We start from the raw sequence: 20,433 nt of genomic DNA, 5'->3' as shown, positions 1-20,433 counted from the left end.
TATATTATTTCAATATTAACACCGATAAATAAATGATTAACGCAAACGCTATCTGTATTTTACTCTTCTTTCGGCAAAAATCGATGGCTTAATTAAAGCTGATGACCGCTGCATTTCTCATATTTATAAAACTGAAAATACCACATTTAATAAAATTTACTTTATACCTGCAGATTTACTTTGTCTGTTTATATAATAAATAAAAAGCAAATATGAAATATCATGCTGTATCGCGTATATTTTCGACATAAATCGGCGTAAAATAATTGGGGCGTACATTTGTATTTATCGATATATCGCAAAGCGAACCGCCTGCCGGAATTTCCCGCCGATGACACCTGCATGCGCGACACTTTTGAAACGTTGTTCAACACTGATGACTCTTCGTTCTTTCACTCGGCGAAACAAGGATTCTTATATCCGGTTAATGAGAATTCGACGATGAGACGAGCGCTGCGCCTTTCCCACGTGTCGGCCTGTCGAAAGTGGTCGGGAAGATAAACGGCGGAGTAGTTCGTAAGGTTTTCAACATGGCGCGAAAAGGAGTACCGGCATTTAATTACATTGAAATAGTGGCTGCTAAAATTTTATCAAACGCGACTCCGCGTCGCGTTGAACGAAGGTTCGCGTCGATACAACTTTGAAAACCCGTGCGTGACGCGAACCGTGCGTTACGTGTTTTTCATTTTTCGCCGTTATGTAATATTGATAAATAACATCCCCCTTGAAAGTTCGGACAACACGCCCCCGTGAATTAGTCTCGAGATTCGATCTCGCGAGGTACCGTATTGCTCACACATTGAATAGAATGAGAAAGATCTGCGTGCAACCGGGCAGTTTTACCGCAGGAAGTAGAGGAAAGTCCCCTATTATGAGATGGGCCCCTAGTGCGAGATAGCGGAGTTTCTGCTGAATTAATAGGCATCGTCTGTTGGTTCCATCATGAATTTATTACCCCTGGAGTGTAATCTGTGTAGTGGAAAATTGATCTTGTAATCGTTGCGAAAAGAACAAAATTGGTGATTGACTTTGCACGTTGAAAACCTGCTATCTCGTATTAAAATCCTATCTCATAATAGAGGACTTTGCTCTATTATTTGATTTGAAAATCGAATCTATCTCTAATAGCACAGTGCAGTGGCCAAACGTTGGTTTGAACATTGGCCCAATATTTGTATCGGGTTTACGTTTAGCCAATGCGCTGTGCTACTAAGGATCCGAAGTGCTTAATGTCCGCAAGATTAGTCCGAAGACGGTGGAAGGTCATTTCCGTTTGTCCACGGTACTTTTGTTACGTCGGCCGAAGGATAACCGAAACTACCGAGCGAAACTAACGCTGGTGCAACGTAAATTCTGATGAAAGCGATGTTCTAGCGATAACAGTGGAGAACGCAACTCGCTGTTCGATAGCCCCGCTTTGTAGCGGAGGCGCGTTTAAAAGAGACGCGGAAGAACTGAATAAAAATTGCGGACGAATCGACCGCGATATGTTCTCGCCGACAGATGCTTTGTGCGCGTAGAGAGACGTAAACACAATAAAATATAAATATTCATCGTTAACGAAAGCAGGGGATGCATCCCGGGCGACAAAAGAGACCGCCTTTTTCAAAGCTACAATTCTAGTTCGTTATTCTCTCTAACGTCGGGAAATGCGAAAGTTGAAATTCATAATTCACGTCTGACGTCAACGTGTCGACGTGGTAGAGGGGCAAATTATTCCGGCGAACAGCAGAAATTCTCCGCCGTAATTTCGGATGATCCCAGCGCGATGGATCACGCACGAATGTACGAAAGTCAACGTTGATCGATGCGATTGGGCGTATCGGAAAAACGAATCCGCGGCTTTTGTACACCGGTCCGCATTTACGCCGTGCAACGACGGTGCCTTCGTCGCTATAATACAGACCGGATTATGACGCTACACGCCAGTGGTGCAGCGAGGCACAAAACTGCGTCGACGAGAGCGCGAAACTACCCCGCTGTCGCGCGAGAAGACGTATCGAGGGGGGCATTGAGCCGGTAATACCGGTGGCTTTGTCGTACTCACGCGACAGTGTATCGCGAAATCCAAGTGGAGCAAATGCGAATCTCTTCCCGCTCACTCTCTTTCTCTGTATACTCAATCGTATCTTTCTTTAATCTTACGCGAGCCTTAATGCAACGATTTCCACAACCTTTGTGCAATACGAAACAAGTCGTCCGATTTTCCCGGCTTGGAATAACTTCTACAATTTTGTGAAAACGAAATGTTCCTCACGGACATTTTATGGATTTTGTCACACATTTATATTAACGTTGTTTGGAGTGTATGTCACTTCCGGAAACCGTGTTAAAACGTATATCAAAATTTTTTTTAATTATTAAAATTCTTTCAGAATAATGACTCAGAATAGGTGACTTAATTGTCGATAAGAGATTCTCTTCTATCTTGCTATGACAAATAAATATAATGTAGTGATAATATAAAATACGTGCAAGTTAAAATTTACAAACTGTTTAGTCGAGATTTGCAATTTCTTTAGATTTACTTTATCATAGAGGTTGAGTATTGAGACATGCCCGACTACGATACGCCACCCACGGTTTGAGAAACTCTATTACGTTATTATGATAGGATGTAAAGTGAGTATAGGCAAAAAAGAGAGCAGTAACGTTTCCCTCGCGAGCACTCGCCAAGGATTCCACGGTCATCAAAAGAACGAGAGGACGTTTGTTTTTATCTCCTCTCCATGGCGAAAAGGCCGTTTCGGAAATTCGTAGGCGGACGAGGTTTTTCTTGCGATATTTTTTTGCGCGAGGTAATGACGATGGGAAAGCCGCGATTAGAAAGTCTTTATTCGGTTTCGTAAGAATTCTTGACTTATGACATTTAAATAGCCCCTTTTCATAAAAAAGCTTAAATTATTTTTCTCTTTAAACGCCATGTTTAAGTTTTCTTTTCGACAGAAGTGAGAGGAACAAAAATGTATTTCTGTATATTTTTATATATACATTATTCTGTAATTGTTTAATGCTATCGATCGATAATTTTTTCATCAAATTTTTATCTCTTTCAAAGTGATTTCTGGAAAATTAAAATTGAAATTATATGTTTCTGCCTTAACTTTCAAGCAGATTCAATTTTAAAATCTCGATAGCTAAACGTTTCGTCAAAATCTTGAAATAAAATATAAATTAAAGTTTTATTCTCAGTTAACATATTTAAAATTCGAGACAAACAGAAACGATTTTACTTTCGAAGCATATAAATAATTAGGAAATTGATTTTTTTTCTGTCGAGAGAATGTCAATCTTAAGGAGAAATTTGATGGGGGATGAGATATTTCCTTTTTGAACAATTTTAACATTGAAAAAAGACGAACGAGGCCAACGGGCCTCAGATTGAGTAATTTTAGACGATGTGGAGAAGCACTCAACGCTCACGGATATGCACAGGATCGATATGTTCGCAGGCGATGTAATTGGTTTTGCATCTTGCAAATAGCGCGTCCTTATCGCAGTATACAAAGCGCTACAAACTACGGCGACGTTGCAATATTCAGAAGCTACAGGCGCCCAAGGGAGGAACAGTCCAATGCTAAACAACGAGAAGTTACGGTACTGTTCCCACCATGATTCTCGCGTTCAGTTTTTAGCATTTGTCCACGACGAATAATTCTCACCTCGAAACGTTGTTACTGTCCCGTAGCGACACTTAAACTCACATACGAAACATGTGATCGGCGCGAAAGACTTTTCACTCCCATCAGAAATGTATGAGCTTAACCGGAACTAAAGCTGCACTAGTGCCAACGCATTAATTTTTTTCAATAAAAACTTGGTTATTAGTAAAACATATAAAATACCTTTTCCCTTAATTTTTTTATTCTAATTTTAAGTAAAAATAAAATTTTTACTAAACACTTCCTTCGCTGAATAGACGTTTAAATAAATTATTTTCGTTATTAGAATTGTATCCGAAAATGTTTACACAATATTTTAATATATTATTCATCTAATTAAGATCAGAGTTGGGAAAGTTACTTTATGAAAGCATTTAGTTACAGTTACAGGTTTTTTGCTAAAATCGTAACTAGTTACTGTCACTCGAAAAATAACTAATTGTTACTTTGCAGTTACTTTCTTGCGATGAAAATAAAAATATCAAATCTGCATTTGAATAGTAAAGTGTCGATAAAGGCGTTTACGCGCAAAATGCACGGCCTAATGCGATCTGTGGAGGTTTAAAATACATATAAAGTAACTCTTGGGGCGAATTTCACAAACGTTGGTTAACTGTTAAAGAGAGTTGAGTTAACTCCCTATCTTTTTCGATCTTGTTATCTAAGAAGACAGAGAATCAATTAATCTTCGGTTAGCTGTTAATCGACGTTTGCTAAATTGGCCCTTAATGTAACTATTAAATTAGTTGCTAGTTGTCGCAAAAATGTAACTGAGTTAAGTTACAGTTACAGACGGAGAGAAAGTAACGAAGTTAGCGTTACCAAAAAAGAGTAACTGTAGCTGCAACTTCGTTACAAGTAACCAGTTACTTCCTAACCTTGATTAAAATTATCTACGGAACGCATTCACGCAGGCAGATCTTAAATGCCGGACTAATTCAGCTCTTCTTGCTTCCGGTCTAATTTCATCCAGTGCTGCATATGTTAACACGTGTGTTTGCGTACTGTTTACCCAAGCCAACGATTGTAATGAAACGCGATGATCTTCAGAGCGTACATGCGAATGCAAGCTAATGCCAGGATACTTTGTAAGGCAGATAATCGCCAGTAATTACCAGCTGCATAAACAGCATTACAGATTTCGTTTTGCACAAGAGAAGTAAGCCAGTTCCATTGGAAGCCACCTGTCCATTGGATAATTTATGACGCAAACGTACAAAAAACTAAATACTGCACGCTGCAGGCAGTAGTTGCTAATTGTTACCGAGTGAAATTCATTTTGTCGCGAATATAACTACGCGAGAACATAACCAGCACATTATAAAGAGCCACCTCTCTCGGGGATATGTTTTCAATCGATTTCGCGTATTTGTATAATTACACCCGATGTCGAGACGGTATAGGAATTTAAAAGCGTCGTCCGAAAGGAAATTTTCGTGGGAATTGTCTGTCGGGTTGCGAATTAAATATTCTCCTGCATTGTATTTTTTTCTCTTCGCCTTGATATTCTTGAAAGATTTCATTATTTCACGAGCACCAACAACAAATTCTGGCCGAATACTTGATACGTTCCTCTCTTGTCTCAACAGAATGCTCAATATGTCCGTTTTTTTTCTTATCTCAACGGACAAGAGGTATCGGACGGTAATAATTAATCACGTCCGATTGCCTGTTCTTTGTGCCGTTCTTTCCCGACCTTTTTCGTTACCGGAAGATAAATAATCTAACGATGAGTAGAGTCTATTTAAGGAAAGAAACAAGATTTTGCTTCTGTCTTCGAGATTTAATTTGCCGAGCTTCAATCTTTAGCGTTAAATAGTCATTAACGCCTCGAGATTGAGGCGACTGCAATTTTTCTTTATACACACTGTATTAACTGTATCTTTGGGTTATATGTTGTGAAGGAGTATACGCTCAATGTAAAGCATTCTTTATTATCGCCTTTTATGCCCGTCTTAAAGCCCCTCGTATTCGCGCCGTGATTCTCCTGCATGAGAGAAGCCTTGAAAAGTTTAATTTTCCAGCATGGATATACAAGAGTGCGCCTGCGCTAAGGAAGAGAAAAAGAAATCAAATGACTTCTCGAATTCTATGAAGTGTTCCAGAAAATTAACGTCACATTTAATTTTCTGGTGAGCGAAAAACGTTTTTGTTTACGGAAGTAAGGCAGCGATTTAAACGCAAATGATAAACTGAGGAAAAAAATTAACGAGAATGAAGCGATTAAAGAGGAACCGGTTAAAGAGAGTGAAGTTTCTATCGTGTATTGAACTGGCTAATAGAAAAAGTTCAGACCAAGTTAATCGATATTTTAGTAATGCTAAATCTGCGCATAAATTCTAAAAAGAGGCAGAAGCTACGAGTAAAAAAATTGTCGTAAAGTAACGTATAGCGAGTTACAGTTCAGTTCTCTCGAAAGTAAGGAAGAAGAGGATAAAATTTGATAAGCGCACCCGAAGAAAATCTTTGCCGCGGAAGTATCTAAAACCATAATGTTTACAATCCACTTCGCGTTTATCACGACAAGCCGCTTAAAAACCAATATTCTTGTAAAATAATTATTTAAAAAACCGCGAAAGGTTTTCAAGCCTGAGAATATTACCGGAAACACTGTAAAAAGAAGTATGTAAAATTACTTACATAACAAGAGTGACGATGGCACTATTGATAACGAAAATATATAAATTTATGTACTTTTACAAAAACTGTTTACTCTTTGTGTAAATACTTGTTTATAAATGATGACAAATTACAAAAAATTGTCAAATTTACACATTCAAAAGCAAGCAGTTTACTTATTATATAAGGTAAGAATTGTACCTACAAGGTGTAAAACTGACGTGTGTAAAGATATATTTAATAGATGGTCCCAACATTATCCACTATAATAATTGTAATTTTACATGTAACTTTGTTACAGTGAGGGGAGAAATAAAGTTTTTATTTCTTTCGCTGATAAAAATGAGATTACTGAAATATAGCTGAAACAAAGGGAACTCGGTTAATGTTCAAGATTCTATGGCTTGCGATTGGACGGAAATATTGGCACCGACAGAACGGATCGCGAATGGTACGAATAAAGGTCTTATGGAACGGCGGTTTAATGGCGCGTGAACGACACGTGTATATACTGCGGTTTGTTAACATCAAAGTGGCGAAATACAATATCAAACTCAATACGCGGTTTTGCGCGATTTTGCCAGTTACATGCATCATTCATTCCCGCCGGTCCATTGTTTGATATTACATTCAACGTTTCCGAGAGGCTTTTGTGACGGCATAAGTGACGTAAAGTGTGCAGACTTGCGTTCGGATTTTAGCGAGTGTTAATATTTAGATAAGCGTAGCAGGAGAGCACGGCTCGGAATTATTTTAACCTGTCCCCGCCGGTCCAGCATGTAGGTATAGAATATTGTGTTAATTGCCGCCACCATCCCGATTTAGCTCTCTTGACGCGTTAATATTTCCTCCGCCGATATCCGGCGTGTTTAATTACAACGATTCCATCTTAATTTCTTTGTTACACAGTATTTCGTTTATCGGTCACCGTCGGATTAATATTAGCGACGCGATTAATGAATAAACGACAGCTATTCATGATCCTATTCCATGATCGATTCTGATTCCGTGATTAAAGCTATCAGTTTTTCCGTTATCCTCGAATACCCCAGTCTACCACCACAACGAGAGACGAAAATCATATGTCAACGTTATTTGTCGTGAATGTAACTCGCGGTAAGTTTATTTTCCGGATGAAGCAAGATAAGACTTTTGGTACAGCCGTGTACCACCTGAAACAAGCCGTTCGAATGCTTTAAGTGCATCCCTCGCGCTCCGACAAGCGCTAATTCGGACAAGTACTGTAATCGAGTCTGATCAGAAGCGGATCTCCTTTTATTCCCCGCTGACCCGGACACAATCGGCGCACGGTCCCGGGGAAAACTTGGCCGGATCGCATCAGAAACGCGTCCGGGTGCCGTGTTCACCGGACACGTTCCACCGCGCCGAAGTTTCCATCGCACGCTCGAACTCATCAGCGCCGAACCGAACTGTTTCGGTTGGAAGTTAGCAGCAACGGGGTTGTTCCTTGTTTTCGCCGACGCGAACGGAAAAGACGAACACGGTTACCGATAGAAACTTACCAGCCCGCCTTTCCCTCGGCGAGGAGGCACTCGAGGACGAGAGGGCGAATTTGTTCGGAAATTAGTCCTTGCTCTGCTAAAACGTAAAACTCTATTTATGTACGTTACTTCGCGGGGGAATTCACAGGATTTTCTATTACTCTCGCGACAAGGTGAGATGTGAATTTCGATGGAAATTTATAGTCTCGTGGTCCAAGGAGTGAGATTAAATTAATTGAATTTTAATTTTACGAGATTTAGAAAAGCTATATTCAGCGAAAGCGAATTATATGTTGCACGCTTAATTACGTAATTACGTAAATTAGAATCGGTTAATTGAAATTGAATTAAATCATCCTTCTTTGGTCGGGCAAAACGTGGGCTCTCGTCGTTACGTTCTTTCGCTAATAATATATGATCGCGTTCTTTACTTTTAAGTAGCTGGAAGAGAAAGGCGAACTTGCCTTCGTGGCGGAAACTTACATGCCTACTCTTTGAAATTCAATTCGATTATTTAAGATTAAATTACACCGCGAATTGATTTACCGTCTCTTGTATTCGCGAAAGAGGAAGGAAAGGCAAAGGCAAATTTGATATCGACGGGATACGTGCCCCCGTTTTAGCTTCACTCCGCAAGGACGAATTTATGTCGAAATTAGTCTCCAATCTGGCAAAAAGCGCGACCCTATCGGCGCGTAATTTCCGAAACGGCGACGCGACTGACATAATAAAGGGATTTCCGCGTCGCGTGCAGCGCGGAAAAACGAGTTAAATTAAGTTTGCCTCGTTAGACACCACGGTTAATTGGATCCGCTAATTTTGGAATAAAATCGAGTCGACAAACGTTGCGAAGTCGGCGTGCAAAGTAACGAGTTTGCAGCCGCAGCTCGTATTCGTTCCGCCGGTGATGATTTTTCATTTCGACAGGTATTAGCGTTACCAGTCACTTCAATTTATCAACAGCTGATATTTAGAATATTCATGGATATTTCTCTCGGCCGATTTGTCGCGGGTGCTATCTCGCGGGCTAAATCGACCGTATTCACAGGATCTAAATCAGGGTCTGTAAGCGCAATGGGAGACCCAACTGCCGCCGCGATTTCGGCGAGTGTACCGAAAGGAATAATTAAATAAAGCCGGATCCGCGACCCGGAAAGATAAACTCTCCTCCGGCTCGGCAAATAGAACGACGAGAGTCCCGCGCGACCCAAGATCAACCAAGGAAGCCTCCTCGACGAAATTGCTTGCCGTGCGCAGCGGCGGTTCGTTCGTTTGACTATCCTGGGGTTTGCCGTATATAAAAATATCATATTTGCAAATATCGCACGAAACATAAAATTTCCTGACCTAAGATGGAAGCCGTATATAAATTTTTGTAAGACTACCGAGAAGTGCTGTTATTTATTGCGTCATCTATATTTTCTGCATTAAATGCTAGATATCAACGGCAGTATTTAATGAAGCAAGATATTACAATTGTTAGGCTAATTGATTCTGTAGAAGTAATTAGCTCCTATATGCGACTAGTATATTAATCATTCAATATTTGGCTATTCATGCCAGATGTGTGCATTAACATGTCATTAATGTGTTGATTGGGCAGATACTAATTGAATAAAAGTTGTTCGAATAGTTTCTTGGGAAATCAAATCTATAAATAGTGCATTTAAATATCAGTGCAATTGCGTTTAGATACCATAATCAGCGTACGATTCATTAATATCGTAGTAAAATATATAATTATGGTTTAACAAGTAGTGATTACACTCGATAGCTAGTGATCAAACAAAACTTAATCTCACTGTTCGCATTGAAGTATCGAGGCCTGCATTTATTGAAGAGCGCTATTTCGTATCAATGGACCTCGTAAAGCGATCGTGAGTCTTTATGTTTATCGTTCTTGCTCTTTGAAAACTCGATTCCACCTGTACGGTAACGCGGGCTTTTACGAGAACGAATGCAACGAAGGTGTCAAAGCTTTCTCGTTTCAATTTTTTTTTCTGTGTCTAGTATCGTAGTTTTCGCGGAGTTTAACAGTGACAATGTATTCTGTCGTATACGATTATAAAAGATTTCACAGCCGAGGCTGAGAAAAGGGCATACTACTTTCGAATGACCAATTCAGAAGATAAAAACTCACACTGTCATCGTGCTAAAATCGTAAGAATAATTTTTCTGAGAATTGCTCTCACACTGGATATGTTTTTATATATCAAACTGTAGTTGACAGGACGAGAGGAGAAACGGAGCAGCTATTTGTAGATTTGCGATCTTAATATTCACTATACGGCTAAAGTTGCCAGACCAGCCTCAACCAGTCTCCACCCCGAAATACCACAAGGATCCTATTGCGATTCTTTTAGGGCGTTAACCCTTACACGTCTTGGCCGAGTTTTCAACGACGTGCGTTTATTAGCTGGTCCCCCCCCCCCCAAAAAAAATAATGAAAGCGCGATGAAGTGACACGGTAATCACTTTTTCTTCGCTTCTAATATTAAATAAATAATTGCGTCTTTTTGATTTCTGACGTTAAATGCACAATTTCTTGAGTGGAAGATTAATGAACGCTTTTAATAAATTATTTTGTGATCTTTCACGTCAAAGTAGTTAGCATTTACAAATTGAAGAGTGCCGTTCTTTCAAATAAGTTTTATTATTAATCGTATTTCAGTATCTATTATTTATAATTGTACGAAAAATGTCTGTATTTTTTAAACCGCTTTGCATTACTTTTACCTGGTTACATAACGATTTTTATCAGGTAAATAAAGAACTTAATTGCGGTAGAAGTGTACTTAGAACGTATCATTTAAATTCACTGCGCTGATGCACAGATTAAATGCACTTATTCTTTTATTTATATTGTCACGAAACATTTTATTTATGTTTGCAATAGTCCTTGCAAGCTGTTTAACGCGTTAATCTGGCTGCTTCACAGCCGACTGTCTCATTGAAATCTCCAGGGACTTGAAAATGAGGCGAAACAGTCTAAATGATTCTCCCTGCCTTCGTGAGGATAAAAGAAAATCGCGGATCAGCGAAAACTCACTGTGATATCAACGCCATATATCTGAGCTAAAGCACTCGCTGCGTTAATTTCTCCATCCCTGAGAGGTTAATCAACTCACGACCGATTGGACCATCGAATGAACCATTGAAGGGAATGCGTCGGTTAGGATTAAGGGTGCTTGATCAGTCGGGAGTATATACCGATCTTTCAATCGATAACTCCCTTTAGGGAGATTTACGAGCTAAATCCTGCGCCGCGGAACAGCCTGAGAATCGCGTTGCAATCTTCCATTTTTTTTGTCTTTCACTTGACTTCGAGTCGTTTTAATCGGCACATTAATTGTTCGTGATTTCGGCGACGTTCTCCAGCACGAGAGCACTTCCGCGAAAGCGAAAGTTAGAACATCGAGGAATACCTCGAGAGGATCACGTTGTCCGCGCGAGTGTTAGTCCTTGATCTTCCACCTGGTCTTAAATCCCGACGCATTAATTGGCTGACGTCTCATTCCCGAATGCCTCGTCCAGATTTCACGGAGGTGCGAGAAACGGAGAGGCGGAAGGAGAAAGGAGGGTAGGGAGGTGTTGACACAGCTGACGATTTTGTCGCGATTCTGCCCCAAGTTCCACTTTCGGCGGGAACGAGCGACGGGGACCACGAGGGTAGGAGTCTGCCGAGGGTGTGAGAAAACTACCCTCTTCCTGCGAGCCGGCACGCACGTTCTCTCCCGTTCTCCCGGCTCGCGAGACGAGAGAGCACTGCGTGCTCCTCTGAAAGCAACCCCTGATTCGAAGCCGCGACCCTCCCCCGCTACCCTTGCTTCTGAACTGCTCCTCCCTCTCGCTCTCTGTCCTTTCTCTCTCGGTATTTCTCTCTCCAGCTTCCCCTCGCCAGCTTCCCACTCCGTATCTGTCTCGCTCTCTTTCTTCCTCCCCCCCCTTTCGTCTTTATATCTCCTGTCTCTCTCAAAATTCTATCTCAGTTCTGTCTCACTGCCTACCATGCCCCCATCTTCGCACTCTATCTTTCTTCTTCGGAACTTGGTTCGACGCTCTCCTCCAGCTCGTAAGATTCCAGCCCCGGGACGCTATCGTCCTCGACATACACTCAATTTCGGGTCGCTTCAAGCTGTCCCTCAATGACTGCGGCAATTGGCCAATCGCCAATTTTTGCGGACACTTTTTCTTAATATCATCATCACCACCCACGTAAGCTGTGGGATCTTGCACTTAACCGAGACTCGACTCGTGCCTTTGCGAATGTCTTCTCAATTTAGAGAATATGTGCGCCTAACTTTCGAGATATGTTGCCGATACTGCTGTTTTCTTCGATACGATCTTCGCTATAAAGAAAATAATACTGTCGTGTAGGGAGAGATATTGGCGACAGAATGGTTTGGGAAAAAGCTTGCCTCGAGCTTCTTAATATGATCTAATATTACAACCGGTATCTGTCAGGACCACACATCTCTATACTTCTATTCCTTCAAGCGTTTGAATACTCAGAAAAATAAATGTTATATATACGTATATATTCTATAATTCTTTATATGAAAAATAATATAAAAGTATAACATTAAAAAATAAGTAGCAAACGAAATATTGTCATCTATCTCATAGCATTTATATACCTTTTCTTTCTTTGTTTCATAATTTTATGAAAATTATGAAATTGTAGACACTAAAGGTTCAACATTAGCTTGCCAAATATTGCGTGTAACGATAATAAATCGTTTAAATTTTCTCTTGATAGTTAAAATATTATTCTAGCGCATATAACAATTAATCGCAAGCTGCTAATTTCATAACGGAATTGAAATCTAATCTCATATTACGTCGAAAATTTACAAAATCAACAGCCCGTTAATATCTCATTATTTTGACGGTGTGAAATTTACTACGGCCATAAATGAGATGAGGCAAAGGACAGAGAGGAAGTGCATTGTATTTCAGTCGCTGTATATTTAACTCGATGTATTTAACGTTATATACAAAATGCGCGTTGTTTCGCGAACGTTTCGCATAACGACTTCGGTGAAATTTTTGTATATGTACAATGTTTCGCGAATTCCAACACTCGCATATGAACAATGCGCTTACATGTCGTTTCCGTGACGTCACTTGCACTGCTTTACAAGCGGGTGCCAACGCATTTCACCCGATGACTAAATTTCATCCCAGTGCAGCAGCGACATATATGGGGAACTTCTTGGTAAAATAACTCTACGCGTATATAAATTATAATAATAAACGCGTAAAAGCCGGAACTATACACGTCAATCAACTGCAAAATAAAAATAGTTAAATAAAACGCTTAAATAAAAAAGTATTAATCGTGTAAGTTAATGAAATAGTTTTGACCGTTGTTAACGCACGAATAACTGTGTCTTAAGGAAACGAGACTAAAAATGCTTAAAAGTGAATAACACTGACTGGGCGAATAGAATATACTCTCGTCCACATTGTTAAAAAAGTATGTAAAATTACATTTTATATCTTTAATACAATTTTTACATCTAAGACGATATAAATTCAATAAGATTTTTCAAACACCAACTTTTTTCATTGCGATTATTACTCTGGAACATTAAAAAAATTTCTTTAAATTATCAGGAAACATTTTTGGAAAGGGATTTTCGACGCGTTTAGTTTCTTCACATGCACTTCATACGTACTGTAAAAAAGTATGTAAAATTACATACATAATAAGTGTAGCAATTACACTATTAACAAACGGAAGTGTATAAATTTATGTACTTTTACAAAAAATTGTAAAATGTACACAAATAAAAGCAAGCAGTTTACTTGTTATATAAGATAATAATTTTATCTACAAGGTGTAAATTCACTGACGTATGTAAATATACACCTTTGATAGATGGTGCCAATATTACCTACTATAATAATTGCAATTTCACATGTATTTTCTTTACGGTGCAAGCAAATATTTATTTTGCCGGGCGAATAAACGTGACATAACCAAGTTGCAACACTAAAATTCGTCAACGTGTTTGACAAACAATAAATATTGAATTAACAAAATGTTATTTGTCGCGTTAATTAAATCAATCCGTACGTATTTCGTTTATTTGAACCATTAGACCTGTTTACGCATTGTAGATTTTTCTCTCGATGTAAATCTTGACGCACGGCTTTCGTGAATTTATCAAGTAATATCGTACGCTTGATTGAGTGACGAACGTATCGGAAAAAAGTCAATATGACCGCCGAATGACCTAACGAAGTGCAAATCCATAAGGTTCGTTCCGAACAATTTGGACGTGCAATTCACGCTTGATTTCATCCCGTTGCGTCTTGTTGCAGCGAGGTGTGCGCATTAACCGATAGATCGCACCGTGCCGCATCAGGCCGGCGACGTTGTTATCAACTTTTTATATTGGACGATTAATTCTCTTCGTCTCACCAATTTGTTCAACAAATATTCGACATTTATTCTAATGGGTGATTTTTATTATGCAATCATTTTATTCCTTCATGCGACGAAGCTTATTTATGAGAAGAATTCTTTCCCGATCTGCAAAATTAAGTTTATGCGTCTATCTGTGCAAGATAATAACTTCGTTTTCTTCACTGCTCGCGGAACCGTAATCTTTTGCTCAGAAAAATCTTCTTTAAATCTCACTTTAAGCATTGCGTATTTATTTTTGTAATCTATTTTCATAACTGTTTTTTATTTTGCAAATAAGTGCGCTATTGAAGGAAGATGTAAATTTGTAATATCTTGATATATATTTGTTCAAACTACACGGAGAGAAGCTTCTCTTAATATTTATCCTGAAAATCGTGTAATCGTGGGGCAATATGGTATTTTAAAAAACTTTGTGAGTTTTTTAAATTGTGTGTTAAATTGTAAAATTTCTTAAAACTCATAAAATTCTTCAAAATGTCGTGTTGTCCCGCGATTACATGACTTTCCGGATAAATTTTAAGAGAAACTTCTCTCCGCGCGCCGTGCGCAATTACGTAAACAGCTCTTGTTGAAATCTAACGGGATACAATTTTCTTTTAATCAATTTTTCCGCTGCGAGGAAAGGCACATCACTAAATGTGACAATTTATAGGAAATGACGGTATAATCGGCAGTAAATGAACAGTTCTACGAGCGCGCCATGTAACGCCATATAACGCGGAGAGTATCACGGTGGTAATGTAATTAGAGATTGTAAGCAACTGCAAGAAGCGATTAATCATTGAGCTGCCGGCAATTTGGTGTACATACATACACTGGTCGGCGCTCAATTCTGCTGCATCGAACCGCATGCATGCTGCACAGATGCGCTTCGGCAGTTACGTAGAGTGCACTTGCTATGCACTACCGGTCTGCACATTACTGCAGTATACAGTAACGCGGTGTTCTTCGACCAACATTTCGCGGGCCGAAACTTTTTCTACAATTTTAATCGTGTATTTAACAAACAAGCGACTCTCGCAAACGCCAGCTAATTCCGAACGAGAACTTCTAAGTAAAATTATTCGATCTAGACTTTCGCATGTTTCGCCTTAAAAGTGAAATTCTTAATTTACGTTTCTCTATTTCTCAGAAAATTATTTCTATAACAGAAAAGTTTCATCGTTTTAAACCAGTTAGTATTAAAAATTCATACAACATATGCACGTATATTTATAGCTGTCAATTTATAAAACCGTTCGATATTAAAAACCGATATACGTTATTAAAAAAAAAGATCGACCGTTACTGACCCAACGTGATAGGCGACTTGAATGGAAAAAGTGTGGGCATAGGTTTTCATTAGCGCTCGAGTGCCCAGAGATCTCCACACAGGAATCTCCCGGCTCTCCATCTCATCGCTCGTCGTGTCGCATTAGCCTCGACCACCGATCTAAATGCTCGATTGATTGATCGATGGGATCGCTGACATTGGAAATAGGTCAACCGTCAGGGTGGCTGGTTCGCCAAAGCGAAAAGGATAATTTTGCCGAAAAGGCACACGGTCCTACCATGTTTACGATCCATAATTAATTCAACGCAAAGGCTCTGGGGGGAAAAAAATAACAACCTTTTTGGGGGCACACAACTAGTGATCGAATTAGCTGGATTGTTCGTAATCTTTTCCGAATTTTATCCCGCCTAACTAAAAATCGCAATTAGCTATTCTATCTAGATCCAAGATTTTTAAGTAATACTAATCAATTCTTTCAATTAATTCTGTCGATATTCAGTAATTTTAATTAAGAGGCACTAACCAAAATGTTATGTTGCTTAACTACAAAAAAACGGTTAACATTTTTCTCAGAGTAGAGTTACGAACAATCCAAGTAATTCGATTACTGATTGTGGGCCCAAAAATTTGATTACTGTCTTTTTTCCCCAGAGAGAAAAGGAGCTTTTTTTACTCAAATTAAAACATAAGGAAGTTGTGCGTGGAAAAAATGTGCAACTTATGATTCATACTATTTAGTCGACATATAAAGCGCACGATTTATATCAACGAAAACATTTACTGACCGCAATAAATGCTTATAGTTATAAGATTGATATTAAGATTGACGCTTTTTCAAGTTTATCCCTCCGCTTCGTATTAGATCTGCGTATTCCTTTTGTTCGAGCGTGTCTGCTGTATTTATGTCCCGTAGTTACGCCACGCGTTCCAAACACGCGTGTTCACAATGGCCAGTCGGTTGGGGATTAATTTATCGTGTCAATTAAAAACGAATGCGAAATCCGAAGTGACACGACGTGACAAAAATATCACAATGGAAAACTGATTGCGATCACCTGCAGTTGTCGTATCCCGTCATAGAGATGCATCGTACGCACTCAACTCGGTTTCGCAAATAATCGCGCAAATTCCGAGAGTGCGCGGGTGTTTATTTAATTGGGTAAAAATCGCGTCCGAGCGCATCGCTCGTTCAAACGTGCAAACGGAACTACCTCGAAACCGCCAGCTGCGGATTCAGCACGGGAGAAACTGACTGATGCATCGTACTTTTTTCCTTATTGAAAAATTCCATGCATGTTAAGCAGATCCGAGTGACGTCGCGCTTTGATTTGCGACTTTACGATTCGCGACGTCGTTATGCCCGAGGCGCATTACAGTACTGCAGTTGGAAAACTTTATCCCCTCGGGAATTTTGCGCGACGCGCGATCATCCTTTCCGCTGCATGGTATTCGAAAAGGACGCGCGAGCGAGTATTTTCAGCTTTATCGCGCCTTATCTATCGGGAAGGGATAATAATCAAACAACACGTTAATTTTTTACGATAGTCACAATTTTAGCCGGGCAAATAATTGAATGTTTTTTTCATTCTGTTTTTTATTGAAAATATATTATCCGAACCGAATGAATTGAACGAAAAACACAATACGGAATCGTATATCCAATTTTATCGCAAAACGTCGTCCGTATTTTACGCAATGGATGCAGATTATCGTTGTTAAGATCTTTGATATTGGAAAAGCATTGTGGGACGCATAGCGCGCCGATACGACTGTATTTATATCTTTCGTCCGTTTTCCTTCCGAACTCGGATAGGGTTTTCGGCACTTTTTACGCCCCCCATACTGATCCTATGACGACATTAGATTCATTGTTTTCCGATAATACGAGAATAGGCCACCTGGGGCATCACGTCGATCGAATCATCGACCGATGTGACGGATGATTTACCACCGACCTACAAGTTTCTCTCTTATGCCCGTGTATGCTTTTTCGGATTAAGAAATCGAAAGAATTCTCACCGAAAATATGAGAGGACGTCAAAATGTAACGAAAAAAATTCAACAATTTGAGACTACACTTCCAACATTTTAATTGAAGCCGCCATTGAAACTAATTGTCGCGAGAGTCATTTATAATTCTTGCAAGTTTCTCGCTTATGCCCGTATGCGCTTTTTCGGATTAAGAAATCGAAAGAATTCTCACCGAAAATATGAGAGGACGTCAAAATGTAACGAAAAAATTCAACAATTTGAGACTACATTTCTAACATTTTAATTGAAGCCGCCATTGAAACTAATTGTCACGAGGGTCATTTCTAATTCTTGCATTAAAAATCACAAGGAGTTTAGGGAAACATTTAGAAAATCAAACTTTTCTGTTACCAATGTGTGTTATCGTCTTAGCACAACAAAGTTCTCTGACCGACTGTTAGAGATTCTAGACGCGCTTGTCTTTCCATAGCTAAGTCTGCTTGTCGCGAAGCTGCACCTCCGTTTCACGTCTCGTTCATTCGGAGAGCTCGTTGGAATCATCGTTAGCCAGACAGTAATAATCTTGGAAAGTCGATGAACACGTCGTTATGGAAGCATCGACTCTTATCCTTTCCGCAGATCGCAATTTGCCAATCGTAATAATCAACCGTTATCATCGAAACTTGAAAGTGCCTCGTGATATTAAGACTCTCGCGTACTCTCTAAAAGTCAATCGGTGGATTATCGCTGGAAACGGTGAATAGCACTGATTTACAGTTATAAGTATACCACTGCAATTTACAGTAGTATACTTATCGGTGATAATTCACTGATTGACTTTTAGTTCGTATAACATATTACACTGTAAAAAAATTACGTATAAACTTGCAATTATTATAGTGGGTAATATTGGGACCATCTATTAAAGGTGTATATTTACATACGTCAGTGAATTTACACCTTGTAGATAAAATTATTACCTTATATAACAAGTAAACTGCTTACTTTCAATTGCGTAAATTTTACGATTTTTTGTAAAAGTACAATTATTATGTATATAATTTTTCATACTTTTTTTACAGTATATATGAAATGCATGTAAAGAAGCTAAACGCGTCGAAAATCCCTTTCCAAAAATGTTCAGGTTGTTTCCTGATAATTTACAGAAATGTTTTGAATTTTCCAAAGTAATATCCCAATGAAAAAAGCAAAAGTTGGTGTTTGAAAAGTTTTATTGAATTGATATCGTCTTAGATACAAAAATTATTTAAAAAGGGTATACAGGACTTCTGAGCAGGGGAATAAAAATGTCAACGCATTTAAAAATCATCCTACAGTCAGCATTAAATGTAATGTTATTTCCGATTCATGTATTATGCATTTTATCAGCAACTGTGTTCAGTGACATACGTAACGGAGTCCTCGAAGGGACTCTATTGTTCTCACAAGATCATTACAGTTTCCGTGGCGGCAGAAACGACATTGTCTTCGACCGACAATTTCATTATGTTTAAGTCCTTCTACAGCACTTCCTGCCGGGCAAGCGAACTTTCGGAAAACGTGCCGCGAGGGAAAAAGTATCGACAAGGGGCGCCAAAATTTCAACGGGACGATGCAAAATGATGCGATCTCTCTGGAGAGATTCCTTATTTTCGATTCCGTAAAATCACTTGTGGTATTCGCCCTTTGTAATATTGAATAATATTGAGATATTGTATGCTAAAATACGATTGCAATATACGTTTAAGCCCTTCTGCAGTACTTTCTACCGGCCAAGCGAACTTTCGGAAAAGGTGTCGCGAGGGAAAAAGTATCGACAAGAAGCGCCAAAATTTCAACGGGACGACGCAAAATAATGCGATCTCTCTGGAGAGATTCCTTATTCTCGATTCCATAAAATCACTTGTAGTATTCGCTCTTTGTAATATTGAATAATATTGAGATATTATATGGTAAAATGTACGATTGCAATATGTGATAGAAGATACAATTACGTGATATAGTGATATTTCGAAGAAAATCAGACGTAAAGCTTGATTTAAATGAAAGCAAAAATTGTATCGTAGTAATATTATCGTCACAGCGGGTATCAAACGGATACCGGCGTTTCGACGATATTGTTGCAAGTGCCGCTATATGCGACGCAATGAGCTGGAAATTCATTTGATTGAAACTAGATAACATATGTTATTATCATTATCATTATAGCTCATTTACCTCAATTTCCAAATGTCGCGTGCATTATTTAATGATTGCATTCAACAATTGTCACTAGCGAGGGGTGAATCATTCGAGCGCCCTCGCGGCAATTAATCAGTTCTTAAGTGTCTCGCGAGAAAAATAGACGATCGCCCTCGCGGCCATTTATCGAAAAGGAATAATTAATGGATTACGTTATTTATACGCGGTGCATTTAATCTACCAAGCCGAGTGAGACGGGAAACGCTCCCTCGGAAACACTTTTCCCTCGAATGTTGCCCACTTAATTCTAAGACGTCTCCCACGGGATCCCCCTCCCCCGTGCCTTTTCTGACCTGGAAAGATAAACGCCCTATCTATGAGCTGTAAGCAACGAATTTTCCCCGCAACCCCCGTAGGCAGAGCCTCCCGTCCTCCTCTTTCGCGTTGTCCGATTCATTTCGCCTGCCCTCTGGCCTTCGTGATTTTCAGGACTTAAAATATGCAACAATAGGGGCATTGTATAGGCGTGCTTCGAGCTCGAACGTTTCGGTACGCACAAACGTGCTAGGACAGCTTGTAATAGCGTTATATGTGCACGGTATCTTGATACATTCGATGAACATTCGATGAACTGACGGCAGCAGCTTGCGATACTGGTGCATAATTCAAGACTCATCGCGATGCACGGATTCAGTACCGAATATAATCTCACTTCACAGAACGATGCGTTTTATCCCCGTTGTCTTCTTATCAAATCGGATATGGACATAGGTCAATGACTTCATGCAT

At 39.4% G+C, this 20,433-nt stretch overlaps 2 protein-coding genes across 7 annotated transcripts in view; one reads left to right on the top strand and one right to left on the bottom strand.

The window, feature by feature from the left end:
• LOC105569838 overlaps nt 1–16,660 on the bottom strand; it is a 61,578-nt gene extending 44,918 nt beyond the window's left edge. For 2 of the 5 annotated variants that reach the window (XM_012026591.1, XM_012026596.1), the window contains exon 1: nt 10,833–12,082. Coding sequence is in view for 1 of the 5 variants with exons in the window: in XM_012026596.1 (XP_011881986.1) it covers nt 10,833–10,849 (17 nt within the window). In the remaining 4 variants the exon portion in view is untranslated. Of the gene's footprint in view, nt 1–10,832; nt 12,083–16,547 lie in introns of those variants that run through there. The other 3 variants (XM_012026594.1, XM_012026593.1, XM_012026595.1) reach the window with 3 other exon arrangements.
• LOC105569839 (midasin) overlaps nt 1–20,433 on the top strand; it is a 104,598-nt gene that overhangs the window by 55,027 nt on the left and 29,138 nt on the right. The window lies entirely within an intron of this gene.

The sequence above is a fragment of the Vollenhovia emeryi genome, unplaced genomic scaffold (assembly GCF_000949405.1).
Source record: "Vollenhovia emeryi isolate VEMERY1.0 unplaced genomic scaffold, V.emery_V1.0 DF939122.1, whole genome shotgun sequence".
Lineage (NCBI taxonomy): Eukaryota > Metazoa > Arthropoda > Insecta > Hymenoptera > Formicidae > Vollenhovia > Vollenhovia emeryi.
Note: the sequence above shows the minus strand (reverse complement) of the source record. Positions and strands in the feature narration are given on the sequence as shown.